This window comes from Labeo rohita, chromosome 17 (genome assembly GCF_022985175.1).
Source record: "Labeo rohita strain BAU-BD-2019 chromosome 17, IGBB_LRoh.1.0, whole genome shotgun sequence".
NCBI lineage: Eukaryota > Metazoa > Chordata > Actinopteri > Cypriniformes > Cyprinidae > Labeo > Labeo rohita.
Window position 1 is genome coordinate 28,111,717 of NC_066885.1, and position 15,600 is coordinate 28,127,316.

At 33.9% G+C, this 15,600-nt stretch overlaps 1 protein-coding gene across 2 annotated transcripts in view; it reads left to right on the forward strand.

Moving 5' to 3' along the window:
• Positions 1 to 15,600, forward strand: part of itpk1b (inositol-tetrakisphosphate 1-kinase b) — a 75,855-nt gene that overhangs the window by 26,141 nt on the left and 34,114 nt on the right. For both annotated transcript variants that reach the window (XM_051133794.1, XM_051133793.1), the window contains exon 4: positions 14,931 to 15,056. In XM_051133794.1, the coding sequence (XP_050989751.1) occupies positions 14,931 to 15,056 (126 nt within the window). The remainder of the gene's footprint in view (positions 1 to 14,930; positions 15,057 to 15,600) is intronic.

Sequence of the window (15,600 nt, forward strand, 5' to 3'; positions counted from 1 at the left end):
GAGTGCCATCAGTGAAATCCATTCCACACGACGAATGCCCTAATAAATTAAACTTCATTTAGCTACAGCCTATTCCACTTGGCTCATTCAGTGTCCATATTATTTAAACTCCATTCCCTGTTTTCACTAGTTACTCATGCCTGCTGCACTCCAGAGACACAGCAAAGTAAACAAAGCATCTTAGCATATCTTCTGCTCAGATACACCTACCAAAAAGGTGGCATGTTTGCACTTTGTTTAAATAGACACTCTGTTAATTAAAAGGCAACAGACTACAGGAAAAGGCATTTACATACAGTTGAACCACTGATGTCACATGGACTATTTTAAAGATGTCCTTACTACATTTCTGGGCCTTGAACATAGAGCTGTAGTTGGGCCTTAAAAGTTAGGCCCGACAGGGCTCGAGCCAGACAAGTACATTTTGATTGACAGCTTTTTAAATGCCTGAACCCGTTTATAGCCCGACATTATTCAAATGTGTGCAAGCACACAGCTATAGGCCACTTGGAAGTTGGAACAAAGAAATAACATAAGTCCTCTGTAACATCTCAGCACTCTAAATAGGCCTAGGCATACACTTAGCCTATAAATAGGCCAACACGCCAATAAAAATGAGTCTTTCTTAACAAATTAAATTAAGATAAATTCTAAATTAAGATGGGTATTTGGCAATAATGAAATTTAAGATAAAGGCTCAGTGGCATTTGCTTCGCCACTTCTCTCCACAATACGGCCTCAATGTGACGGTGAACAGCAGCTAAAATTTAATAAAAGAATAATACCAACATGAGCCGCAGCGCATGGGAAAGGTTTTACTCCGTCGCTTTGTTTTAAGAAACGGGGGCATGCCGGGACTTGAAATTCACAGGGTAGGAGGGTGTAGTGATGCTGAGTGTAACTAAAAAGGTCCCATTGTCCGGTGAGGTCCGGCTGGGGAATTACGGAACGTCCCGCGATCTCATATCGCAAATTCGTACTAACTGTTTATCTGTCACGCTATTCAGCGCCAATCCCACCGTGCAGTCAATTTCACTGGTTAAGGTTAGGGTAAGGTGTGGGGTAGGTTTAGGGGTTAGCATTGTTTGTAGCATAGTGTAGGAAATCAACACTGTGATTGACACAACCAATAAAACCTTTAGAAGCGGCTGTGGGGTGGAGTTTGCACTGAAGTGGATTGGGGGAAAAAACTGTGCATGGGTGTCATGTGCCTGGCTGTCAATGGGTGGAAGCCACGACCTATTTTGGAGTTCCCGCCCCCATTTGGAGATCTTCAGGCTGCAGTTATACCCTTCTCGCTTGAGCCCGTGTAAAATGATATAAATTAAACCCGAACCCGAGGGGACAAAGATCTTCAGCTCTACTTGAACGTGTCAGGCTATGTTTACACGACGAAGATGTAGTGAAAAAACAAAACATTTTTCCCTTGTGTTTGTAAAAAGTTTTACATATACACGACAGCGTTTGCAAAGCGTTCACACTTTTCCGCGAAATCCGTATGCCAGCCCAGTAGTTGCTGCTGTCACCTAGTTAGTAAACAGTACCTGTAGGGAGGTAAAATCGACTGCGCATTAGGGATGGCTCAATACCATAATTTTGGCTTCGGTACGATACCAGAATGTGATACCTTGGTATCGATACTAAATCGATACCATAGGTGACAAATAACCAGACTTAAGAGATATGTGAATTGAAAACAATTTAGTAAGTAATGTACTAAACATGTATTAGTTCATTTATCATTTATAACTAATTATTGACCTAGATTAATAAGTGCTGTAATACTGTTAGGTCATCTTACCTAATGCATTTTGTAACAAAGGTTGCTTTACTGTAAAGTGTTATTCTAACAGTCTAACAGAGAGTATTCAAAAACACATTATCTCTCTCTCTCTCTCTTTGATTGTTTTCAGATTTCAGACTCAGATGTCCAAATAAAAAGCATTAAATATAAATGTCACTTTCTCAGCTGCTTCATATTAGCGGTCGGTGGCACGGCGGAAACATTACCTTCATATTATTGATACTAAAATGAATATAGCAAAACTCAAATTCAATTAATATTTGATTGTTTGAAATGCAAGTGCAAATATTATGTGACCAAAGCTAAACTGGTTCTAGCGTGTCTCACACGCACATTTGAGCTTTCGTGTTTACTCTGCATCACATCTTAGGTAAGTTATGTGTTGATCAATTGTAAATAAAAATTAATTAAACCTCAATATTTGAATGATGAATGATGCCCTCACCTGTTGATCTGAAATTTGCGGTAAAGATCAGGATGAGCAAGTGACAGATGCTTGGCAAGATTTGATGTGTTGCCTCAGTTAGTTTGCCTTTATCATCTGTTTTGTATGCAAAATAATGCCATATTTCACTTTATTACTGTTACTGTTCTCTTTATTTACTGATGATCCATCTCGTTATTCTGTTGTCATGTTTACCTGTTTCGGAACAGCAGCATATGAAATACCAAATTGATCAAAATGATAGTATCGGACTTTTTAAATAAAATTTATACAAGTATTCCGCACATCCCTACTGCGCATATCTACATACCTAACACATATTATGCACGCAAATGATGCCACCGTTTTCAAAGAATCCCGTATTGGGTGTTTACACGGTAACGATAATGGTGGCTTTTTCAAAATCTTGCATTTTGAAAACAGTTTTCAAGATTATGTAATTTGTGTAATCCAACAGACAAAATGCATTAAAAAGTTTCCTGTTTTTGTCTGAAAACATTATTGTGTAAATGGCCCCTCGGCTGTGTCGGGTCAGAAAGCTCTCAGATTTTATCAAACATTATCTTAATTTGTGTTTTGAAGATGAACAAAGGTCTTATGTGTTTGGAACGACATCACAGTAATTAATTAAAAAAAAAAAAAATAAATAAATAATTATATATATATATATACACTACCGTTCAAAAGTTTGGGGTCAGTAAGACTTGTAATAGTCTTTAAAGAAGTCTCTTATGCTCATCAAGGCTGCATTTATTTTGATTAAAAATATAGAAAAAAAAAACAGTAATATTGCAAAATGTTTTTACAATATAAAATAATGTTTTTTATTTTAACATACTTTAAAATAGAATTTATTCCTGTGATGAAAAGCTGAATTTTTATCAGCTGTTACTCCAGTCTTAAGTGTCACATGATCCTTCAGAAATCATTCCAATATGCGGATTTATTATTAGAATGATCAATGTTGGACAATATCAACAGTTGTGCTGCCAAATATTTTTTGGAACCTGTGATTTTTTTTTTTTTTTTTTTTTTTTTTTCTTCAGGATTCTTTCATGAATAACAAGTTTAAAAAGTACAGTGTTTATTCATAATATAAATATTTTATAACAATGTAAATTATTTATTATGAACTTTTAATAAACTTTTAATTATTAACTTAATACATCCTTGGTGAATAAAAGTATTAAGTTCTTAAAAAAAAAAAAAAAAAAAAAAAAAAGAAACAATAAAAATGTACTGACCCCAAACTTTTGAACGGTAGTGTGTGTATGTGTATATATATATATATATATATATATAATGCGTTAACAGAGACCTATAAGAAATCCCTATCCAACTTATTTTGTAAGTCCATTTGTACATTTTATGGTTCTGGCTTCCAGTCTCATCCAGCTATTTTTGGTCTCATGCAACTCGTTTTACTGCTTACAATTGGTGTGTCTTACCATTTTAAATTAATGTATTATTTAATTATGAACACACTGGTTTGTAGTGCAAACAGTTTTACCGTTGTACCGTAGTACCGTAGGTTAATGAACCGGAAGTCTCACCTATAGGCTAACTTCCATGTTAAAAAAAAGGTGGATAAGAAAAATACTTTCAGAGCAGAGGTTGCTGAAAAAGTGAGCAGGCACTAATGCTAATCTATTAAACACATTAAAAATAAAGCTAAAATCACACAGACTTAGGACTTCTGGTATATAGCAAGCTTTAACAACCACTGTGTTAATTATAGATCTGTCTTGAAAGGTTTATAGGAAGAACGTTTTGTAGTAGTTTACAGTAGAAGTAGAAAGATGTGTCGGGTATGCAGCTGTTTGCGTATTACGGTAGACAGATGAACTGAATATTTGAATGAAATGCGTAGGGCCTGTTGATAATCTTACTGGCTGTAGCTCTGTTCCCAATTCCTAGGAGATTGAGCAGGTGTTTAGTACTGAAAAGTGCTAAACACAAAATATTTCTGTCTCTTTTTCTGTTTGGTTTGTTTTTGAAAGCAGAAAGTGTGGTTAGCTTGTTGTCGTTAGAGATACTGTTTTGATAGTAAAGCCCAAATTGTTCTCATTGGTTTTGGCTAAGCATGCTAATGTTGATATTTGAACATTCAACAAACCCAAGGTCTGGTAAGCGTTACTTTCACAGTGAGACCACAGCAAAATCCTTGCCAGTACAACGAACATTGTGTTTCACCAAACTTTTGAAGATCCTTTAAAGACATTAAAGATCACAGACTCTCACTTCGCACGAGCATTACAATTGAACAACATGCTATTTTTTTAGTCTCTAAAATCAGATGTTTGACTTCCTTAACCTACAGTGCAAAAGAGATAACTTATAGTGACGTTACGTGTTCCCCCACTAATACGAGTTCTCAGTAATACTTGTTGAAAATAAGACAATATCCTGTTGTTGAAGTAACCACCTAGCAGCCACATACAGTAGAAAATGTTTGATTCTGAGTTCTGTCGTTTGACCTTGTTTGCTTTAAGCAACGTCATCAGTTTTCTTCTGTGTGTTTGACATTTGCTGTAATCGGGGGTCACATCAATGCTTGCAAATATCTAAAAAGCAAGCAGTCCCTTGAGGCCGACCTCACGTCTTTTTATTTAAGTGTGGGAAAAACAAAAGCAGAAGTCTCTGGTGAATAAATAGCCCAGTATAGGCTACTTGGAATTGCCTTTACCACACACACAAACACACACACTCTCTCTCTCTCTCTCTCTTTCACACACACACACACACACACACATTTGAGCACATGCTACTTTTAAGGACCTTCTATTGACTTCAGCAGTTCACACAAAAAATGAAAATTGGATTATTGGACTCCATTGACAGTCTGAGGAAGAAACACACGAAGGCAAGGCAAGGCAATGCAAAACACGGGAAACATTACAAGCTAAACCAGGGGTGCCCAAACTTGGTCCTGGGGGGCCGGTGTTCTGCAGCGTTTGGCTCCAACTTGCCTCAACACTCCTGACTCTAGTAAGAGCTTGATTAGGTGGTTCAGGTGGGTCTAATTGACCATATGCACGGATTACTTCCTTGTTTTAGACAAGCCAGCTCAGTCATTTCCAGTCAACTGTACTGTGTCGTAATAGGAGTGTCCTTTGCTCGCTTTCGCTACATAATCCATTCACAATTCGAAGAAAAGTTATGTTTGTCTAAGACAGGGGAGTCAAACTCAGTTCCTGGAGGGCTGCAGCCCTGCAGCGTTTTGTTCCATCCTTGCTCCAACACACATACTGTGCAGTTTTAAATTAAGCCTGAAGGACTTGATTAGTTGGATCAGGTGTTTTTAATTAGGGTTGCATCTAAACTCTGCAGGGCTGCGGCCCTCCAGGACCGGAGTTTGACATCCCTGGTCTAAGAGGACCAAACGTCCATGTATACCCTTTCGAAAAAGATAAATGCGAGTGTAAAAAAAAATACGTGAGTAAATCTGCTAAATATGCGTGTCGTTTTATGTGATTGACAGTAATAACCGAAGGATGAAACACCTGACAAGCCGATGTCAAAAATAGAGCTTAGTCTTAAATGATTCAGACTAAATTCAGAGTAACAAAACTACAGCACTAACAAGTTTGTGTTGGTTGAATGTAGGCTATTTATATGTTATTAAATTTATGTAAAAAGATGTAGTTGTTAAATTAAATCTAAAATATTTCAAATTCATATTGATTCATATTAAATGCATTATTTAATTCTATACCGTTAATTTTTAACTTATTTAATTTGTAGTAAACTATATATAAGTATTTAACTAATTCACCTTTATAGGCTGTTTGTGTCTGAACTTATTTATTTATTTTATTGAGTTTCTGCACTTGCTATACTATATACTTCAGTGCGGTAAAAGTACTAAAATTTGTTATACTAGTAATTTTATAATAAATCAAAAAGCAAGATGTGAAAATACTATATGAGTTGAAATAGCAGCTGCAGCCAGTGAGTGATCCTACTGCCATCTTCTAGTTATATGGGTAATTTCATGTAATTTTCATCTTAAAAAGTTGTTTTCTGTGAAAAAGCATTTTTTCATATCGTCTTCATGAATGAAAAGTGAATCTTTGAAGTGAATTTTACCGCACAGCTAATTGATTATCAAGAATACTATTAAGATGCCGTTGAAGAGAAGCATCTCTAGCTTGCTAACATTAGATTAAGCGGTAGGGATGAAACAATGCCACTTTTTTACAAACCGATACCGATTTGTGTACTTGCCGATACCAAGTCCCGATACCGATACCTGATACTTTAATTTTTTGCCTATAGTAAGGATGAATACAATTTTTTTTAACAGAAGGCTATTCCAAGCAAAAAATATACACATCTTTTTGGTTTTAACAAAAAAAGGCAATGTCATCACTTTAGACAAAATGTAAACACAACCAGATAAAGGAAATGAAAAGTGGTGTATAGTTAACACACCCAACTTAAGAAAAAGGGAGCAGAACTATTACACATTAGCATTCAGTTACACAAAGTCTCAAAACAGCCTCCTGCTTTTAAGTACACAAACTTTCACTTAAACTGTGTGGCACTATTCTACTATTAAACAAATCAACACAATATGTTGTTAAATGACTATTAACAAACAATGTTGCAAGAATATGTATAATGTTTGTTAATTAACTTCATTTATCAAATAGATACAGTCAGACCAAAATTTATTCAGATATCTTTTCTCACATTATCAGACATTTTTCACATTATCATAAACTGTGTCCTGCACCCACTAGTAAAAAAAAGCCTGAATATGCACTTGTCACATGCTGTGTGGTATCGGCATTTGGTATCGGGGCATTTTAACGAGTACTAGTACAGGAGCTCAGTATCGGGCCCGATATCCGTATCGGTATCGGTGCATCCCTATTAAGCAGTTATGACAGTGTTTAGCTGTCAGCATTTAAATGTACATCTATGTGTCTATGTACTCTCCTGGGATTACCAGGCTCAGAATTTAAATTATATGTTGGTAAATAATGTTCGTGCCGTTATCATTATTTCCGATGTTGCAATTATTATTTTTCTCAGTTTCTGATAAGAATGAGGCAGGAGAGTAGTCTCAAGAGTCTCCACCTATATATAGCACATATAAAATGAGCCACACCGGAAATTTACGAGCTGGCTTATCATTATGCAGAAGTTCCAAAGAATGTTCTTTGCATATGGTCAATTGGGGTTAGAGCTAAACTCTGCAGGACACCAGCCCTCCAGATAGATCCCCCCCCTGTTTTCCAGCTGTATGTATACAGTTTTATAATTGTTTTTGTTGTTCGATTTAGGATGTTACCTTCATCATGTGTTGTGTACTGTTTATGTAAATATGGTGTCTACCAATATGGTGGCTATATCTATTGTATAATTTACTTGGATGTTTCTACATGCACTTTAAAAGCATGGTTTATTAGGTGCTATATTAAGTAAAATCAAAGTATTGCCAAGTAAGCTTTGACTACGTAAGGGAGCAGAACTATTACACATTAGCATTCAGTTACACAAAGTCTCAAAACAGCCTCCTGCTTTTAAGTACACAAACTTTCACTTAAACTATGTGGCACTATTCTACTATTAAACAAATCAACACAATATGTTGTTAAATGACTATTACATGCACTTTAAAAGCATGGTTTATTAGGTGCTATATTAAGTAAAATCAAAGTATTGCCAAGTAAGCTTTGACTACGTAAAAAGTACTTTTTTACTGGCCAAGCTAAAGTTACTTATTTTCTTTGTTAAATGTACTTAACTTAGGTAAGTAGATTTTACTTAATTATATAAGTGAAATTATATATAATTACGTCATATTTACTTAATTTCTTTATGACTGTTAATTTCAATAGTAAGTAGATTGTACAGAGCAGTAGCAGTAAAATTGACCTAAAATGTGTTACAAAATTAAAATGTGCAAATTATGAATTTTATTATGAAAGTTATTATTATTTTTTTAGTGTGTTTGGAACAGTTTTTTGTTTGTTGTTGTTGTTTAAATTTTGGTTAGTTTTGAACAAAAACAACTTTGAAAAACTAAATAAACAATAATAAAGTTCTTTTTACAATGAGATTACATTGAAAGCTTTGAAAATAACTTTATTTTTAAACAGTTTTTTTTTTTTTTTAAATCAATGCTTTGGCTTATTATTATTATTATTATTATTATTATTATTTTCCCCTCTCAGACCTTAACCTTAATATGTTATTTGTAGATTTAACATTTGTAGCAAAAGAGTTGTAAAAATTAGGACTGCCAAACGATTAATCACAATTAATTGCATACAAATAAAAGTTTGAGTTTGCCTAATATATGTGCGTGTACTATGTGTAATTATATATGTATGTATTATGCATATATAAATACACACAAATGAATGTATATATTTGAGAGAAGTATGTTAAGTACAAAATATTTGTATTCATATATAACAAATATAAAAATTATTTAAAAAAAAAACATATAAATAAATATATATATACATGAATGTGTTTGCATTTATATACACATAATAACTATGCACAGTACACATACATATATTAGGCAAACTCTAACTTTTATTTTGTATGCGATTAAATGCGATGAATCGTTTGACAGCCCTAAAAATTCTTTTTGATCTCCCTGTATTTAAGTTTTCACAATCCGTTTGAAAAAATATACTACACGTTAATAAGTATATCTGTACTTTATATAAAATAGTTTAGTCATGTTTAATAGTCATGTTTGTGATTTTTACTGTAAACTACAGCTTTTGACCTTCAAATCAAAACTTGATTTTATGACATCAGTTATTGCATTATTTATTCAGAAACACAAGTATCTTAATGTTATTTGTGTGTTTTACTTTCATTTTATTACAAGTAGGCTTACAGTGCCCCCTAAATAAATAAAATGTAATACCAGACAGGACCCGGGAGAGCCTGTTGTTACTGCTAAAGCACTTGCTAGTCACCGTTCACTCTATTGTACATCGTGTCAATGTATAATTCTCAAATTTAATGCGGCTCCAGTATATTTGACATTTTCTTTGAAAGTTTTACAGTATTACCAAGGACAGTTTGTGAAATCAAATGTAACAAAACACACCTCAGTCAAGATTTTTAATGTTGTTGTAATAATGCTCGTCATCTCTCTTCCTCTTTTGTACTGGTTGGCCAGTCTCGTTATGTCTGTGTAATCCAGTAATACTGGTGTAATACATGTAACCACATTAACCTGCACAATGACTTCATCAGGCTCATTTCCCTACAAAACGCTACGTGATTCATGTTTAATCCTCCAGCTTTGAGGGTGAGAGACTCCATTAGGGTGAAAAACATTTCCTGTTCCTCTCAAATGCATTGGTCCATGAAGAATCCTCTAGGTTCTTTTTTTCTTTTGACTGATGCATTTGTATGGGCATAATGTGATGAATAAGTAGTCAAGGCCCTCTATCGTGGTTTCAGCCATTTACTCTGGTCATTTTTATGTGCTCCACATTATTCCCAGAGATACAGACTCTAGGGTGCTTATCTATCTTCTCAGTGTGCTTTTATTCTAATTCCCCACTTATTTTCTAAAATGGATCCATCAAACATGAATGAGGGAAGATTAAAGTGATGACATCAGCAGGGATACATTTACCCCCTGCCTCGGCAGAATATTTTACTGTAGTTGCAACAAATAGAATGGTTTACTGTATATATATTTTTTGAATCAAACGGATGTCAGAAATGACACTATTTAAATCTAATATTCAATTCAGCTTCAATTTATTAAAAGCATAGTTCACCCCAAAAATCCTGAAGTTATGTTCATCTGCAATGTGCAATGTAAGATATATTTTTAAAAAATTTTAAATTTGAAAGTTTATTCCATCAAAATTTGACGATGCATAAAGACATTTAAATTTTAGTAGAATGTGCTTTCAAAGAACAGAAATCTTTTAGGTTTTATTCAAAACATCTTAATTTGTGTTTCAAATAACAGTAGATGCTCCAAATGGGTAACCGCTAACAAATCGGCCTCACCCAGGCAGAAATGCACTTCCTTGTGGTTTTTTTTTTTTTTTTTCTTTCTGTGGTCATTAACGCTTTCAAAGAAGCTGCTGCTGCTTCCGATCATCTCTCGACCTGATGATTTTAACTCTGAATGACAGCTTTAGATGTAACTGGCTGAACAGCTCACCTAAATTCATCTTCGGGTTCTTATTCCGCACGTCTCCCCCGGCAGCCATCTGCGAACATGAGTCATTGGTGCAGTGCTGGGTCAGTCTCTGACCTCTGCCTGCTCATTTCTACCATTAGCTCTCGGGATGTTTTTATAATGACAGGAGGAATCTGACATGCTTTCAATAGATATAGATTCAAATTGGTTATTTATATGCTTATAAATTTAGTTTGGCTGCTTGTGGTTTCTGTCTCAGTGACATTTAAGTGAATATGAGATATTGAAAGGCATTTTAAAGCAGAGACGGACGTAACAGGTCATGTAGCGCCTTGAGTAGCGAGCAGACAGACGTTGGTGTTTTGTTACTTGTGTCTTGGATGGTGTAAAGCATCATGAATAACTTATTTGTTTGTGTGTGTCTACACAGAAGTGAATGGAGAAAAGGAAGTGGTGCTCAGCATCATGAATAACATGGTTCAATAGATTACCGTTGAAGAAGTATTGAAAAGTTCTATGCACTAGGGGTCGACCGATATTATTGGCACCGATATTAAACATTTTTTTTTTATGGTTATCTGTGTGGGTCGTTTAAGAAAGCCTGTTTCCACCACAGTTGAGAAAAAATAGTCATAAAGTAAGTCATAATAATGAGAAACTTTCTTGTAATAATGACTTAGTTTCGTTATAGTGACTTAACATCTCAATAATGAGAAACTTTCTCGTAATAAGAATTTGTCATAATATTGACTTAGTATCTTATTATAATTACTTATAATTAAATGATTATAATTAATTAAATCTTATAATTAGGGCTGTCAGTCAATTAAATTTTTTAATCTAAATTAATTACATGTGTTGATTTAATCTAATTAATCGCAAAATAAATTTGACTGTGAAAATACACACGAAAGATTACATAAACTATGAACATAAAAGAAGATAATTTGAGAAACATCTCAGTATTATTATTATTATTATTATTATTATTATTACTATATTATTACTATTATTACTATTATTATTACTATTACTTTTTTTTTTTTTTATGAAATCATACTCCAAATAAGAAACTAAATCTGCAAGCAGGTGGCGGTAAATGTCTTTGAGTCATTTATTCATTCGATTCATTCAAACGGCTGATATATTCAGGAATGAAGTAAATGTCTCTCTTTATAAATGGGCCTTTGAATCATTGATTCACACGATTTAAAACACAGATTCATTCAGAAACTAAACGCCTCTGTGTTGCTCTGAGACGTGCAACAATTCTGCTGTGGCTTCAAAAGATATATGTTCTCTGCAAAATTAAGCAAAAACACATAATATAGTGTTTAAAATATAACACGATATCAACTTCTTAGTTATTGAACTGTTGTATAAAATCACATTTAAGCTTGTGAAATCAGCGCTCGTGTCATTGCTCTTCTTGCCCGTGTGATATCGTGTGATAAATATGAGACAAAACACATACAGGGGCATTTTTTTTGCACCAATATCTTGAATTTTAGGGCATAACTGCATTTATGCATCATATTTGTCGACCGTCAACAATATGAAATATAACATGATGTACAGGTCTGGGGCGGGGCCAGTTAACTGCGTTAAAATATTTGAATCACATTTTTTGCATAACTAATTAAGTTGACGTGTTTAACTGACAGCCTTACTTATAATAATGAGAAACTGTCTCGTAATTATGACTTAATTTCTCATAATAATCAGAAACATCCTCGTAATAATGAGAAACTTTCTTTTAGTAATGACTTAGTATCTCGTTATAATGGCAACATCTTATAATAATGAGAAACTCTAGTAATAATGAGAATGTCTCGTAGTAATGATTTAGTATCTCGTTATAATGGCATCCCATAATAATGAGAAACTTTCTTGTAATAAGAAAGTAATTATTACGAGAAAGTTTCTTATTACAAAAAAGTTTCTCATTATTATGAGATGTTGTCATTATAACGAGAGTTTCATTTTTGACTATATTGATCATTAATGACTTAGTATCTTGTGATAATGACTTAGTATCTCTTAGTATCTATTATAGTAATAATGTTTCTCATTATTACGAGGAAGTATCTCATTATGAGAATGTTTTTCATTTATTATGAGATATGAAGAAATGAGATACGAGAGAGTTTCTTATTATGAGTTTCTCATTATTACAAGAAAGTTTCTCATTATTGCAAGATTTATTTCACTTTTTAACTCATTATGAGAAAGTTTTTCAACATAATGAGATACTAAGTCATAATTATGAGAAAGTTTCTCATTATTATGACTTACAGAATCATAATTTTCTCAACTGTGGCAAAAACAGTCGATCTGGATGATTATGGGCACCAATATTAAGCATTTTTACGGTAATTGGTATCGTCATTTTCAAAACTGATTTGCCATTAAAGTCATTTTAAAGCATTTAAAGATTTTTTTTTTTTTTTTTTTTTGTCAGAGGCCTTGTTATTCTTACTTTTGACATTTAATGTTCATTTTACACCAGACATATATATCGGTTTGAAATTTTGGTTATCGGTCTTGCTTCATCGGTATCAGCTTCGGTCCTGAAAAACGCATATCAGTCGACCTCTACTATGCACTGCACATTATTGGGCAGTGATTAGTGTCTGTGACAAAAATAAGACAACTAAAAACAATTTAAGACAAAAATGAAGAAATAAGTTAATGACACATTTATTTAAAGCAAAACTGTTTGGGTGTGAAGGACAGTTATCAATAATATGTATCAATTAAAATAAAGCCAAAATATTCATTTTTATTTATTAATGTGTAAAATGAAAATACCTTAAAAATTTAATAATAATAATAATAATATATATTCCAGAATATATTTTATATTTTTAAGCAGCTTTGGTTAATGTGAAATGCTTTTTCATTGTTAATGAAACATCTGAAAGCTGAATAAATAAGCTTTGCTTTGTTAGGACAGGACAATATTTGGCCTAGATACAAGTATTTGAAAATCTGGAATCTGAGGGTGCAAAAAAAACAACAACTAAATATTGGGAAAATTGCATTTAAAGTTGTCCAAATAAAGTACTTAGCGATGCATATTACTAATCAAAAATTAAGTTTTGATATATTTACGGTAAGAAATTTACCAAATATCTTCATGGAACATGATCTTTACTTAATATCCTAATGATTTTTGGCGCAAAAGAAGAATCGATGATTTTGACCCATACTATGTATCTTTTGGCTATTGCTACAAATATACCCGTGCTACTTATGATTGGTTTATTGGTCCAGAGCCAGCGGACTGCAAACAAAGCTCTGCCTTTTAAATGTAAAATTCACTGTACAACACTCTATACAGTGCAGCAGTTGAGATGAGATTTCCTCATAAATGTATGATGAAATACCTGTACTGGTAAGAACTGATCTGATCTGATTATATCACTGTATCGATTTTCCACCACCTGTCTTTTATGAAGTATTATAAGTATCTCTGTAGTATATTCTATAATTGAGATCTGTCTCCTGTTACGTTATAGCCCCTCTGTGTGAAGGAGGAGCTGCTGTTTAGCCAACAAGCTGTCAGAGTTGTGGTTGTTGTACCTTGCTTAGCAGGGACAAACACACAACAGGAAACTGTCAGGGGTGTGTTTCCACTGTCCGCGTAAGGCTTGTGGTGGAACGGCCTGTCTGTGTACAGTAAGCATGAGATTATCAGAGGCAGAACAGGTTTGTCAGCACATCAGCACCTTGGGATTTGAGCTCCGTGTAGTCAGGAGGTGCTCGTGACATCCATGCCTGACCACTCGGGTGCTGGAAATAAAGTGGAAGGGGAAAAACAACTAAATAAACGGCCACTTTAAAAGTCAGATGGGTTTAAACATTCAACCATACAAGGAAATAGATTGTGTCCCCACAGCTCTCAGCTATAAATAGTCTATTGCAATTTTTTTTTTTAATGTAAGGGTTATTGTGGAGATTAATTTTAAACATGCCACTCGTTTAATCTTTTACTTAATGAAAGGGAAAGTGGAGTTGAAATTCAATTTCTTATTCAAAACGGTTTCCGTTTTTTTTTCTAATACTGATAAAAACACACACATATTGACTGCTTGATTGAACTGAACAGGAAACAGTTTTAATGAGTCAGTCAAAAAGATTTGCACAAATCGGTCACAGATGGAAAACAGTTGGTTTTGTCCGTGAAGGTGAACAGCTGGGAAAGTAATTGCATTAAAATGACACAAGGGTGAATACAGAATGAGAGTATTTTATTTTTTAGGTGAACTTTCCAATTAATGCTGTTTTACAGTTTGTTTCATGATGTTTTTCTTGAACTCACATTCTACAATCATATTCTTATATCATATGCATTATTATTTCTGTGGACGCACGGACAGTAGAGTCGGTGAACATCAATTTGTTCAGTACATGTGGTGTTAATCTGTATTAACCTCAGTGCTATTTAACATCATTGACTTTTGCCCTTGTCAGCCCTGCTTTAGATTCATGCTGTGAGTGTAAATGGTGACCTTTCACCTTTCTCTCCTCTGCAGCTTGACCTGAGTCAGCCATTAGAGGAGCAGGGTCCCCTGGATGTCATCATTCACAAGCTAACAGACCTGATCCTGGAAGCGGACCAGAATGACACCCAGTCTCTGCTGCTGGTCCAGCGTGTGCAGGTGAGAGGCGTGCGGTGGGCTTGTCTGAGCATGTGAGCTGTGGTCTTTGGCCCCCGCCTAGATCTACAGCTCTGATTGAGGTGCAGGAATTTGAATCTGATTAAAGGCTGGAACACGCTACACGTAGGGTCCTATGAAATCCGTTTTATTTTTTCCAAAATTCCGTTTTATTTTTTTCCAAATTCCGTTTTAATTTTTCTGGATTCCGTTTTTTTCCGTTTTAATTTTTCTCAACTCCTTTTTAATAGTAAATTCAATTTTGTTAACCAGATGTCTAATTAATTAAAATCATGAAACACATACAATTACACATTAATTTAATAAAGGTTTAACAAAAATGACATGTTTAGGACCCTATGAAATGTTTTTTTTTTTCTCACCATGTTTTATTGTTATCAAATTCTGTTTTAGCATGTTTAATTATTTGAATGCATACTTAATTTATTCTTAAAATACCCTTATGAAAGTTTTTTTTTTTTTTTTTTTTTTTTTTTTTTTTTAACCCATAAAACATTCATTTAATTTATCTTTTAATTACTGAAAA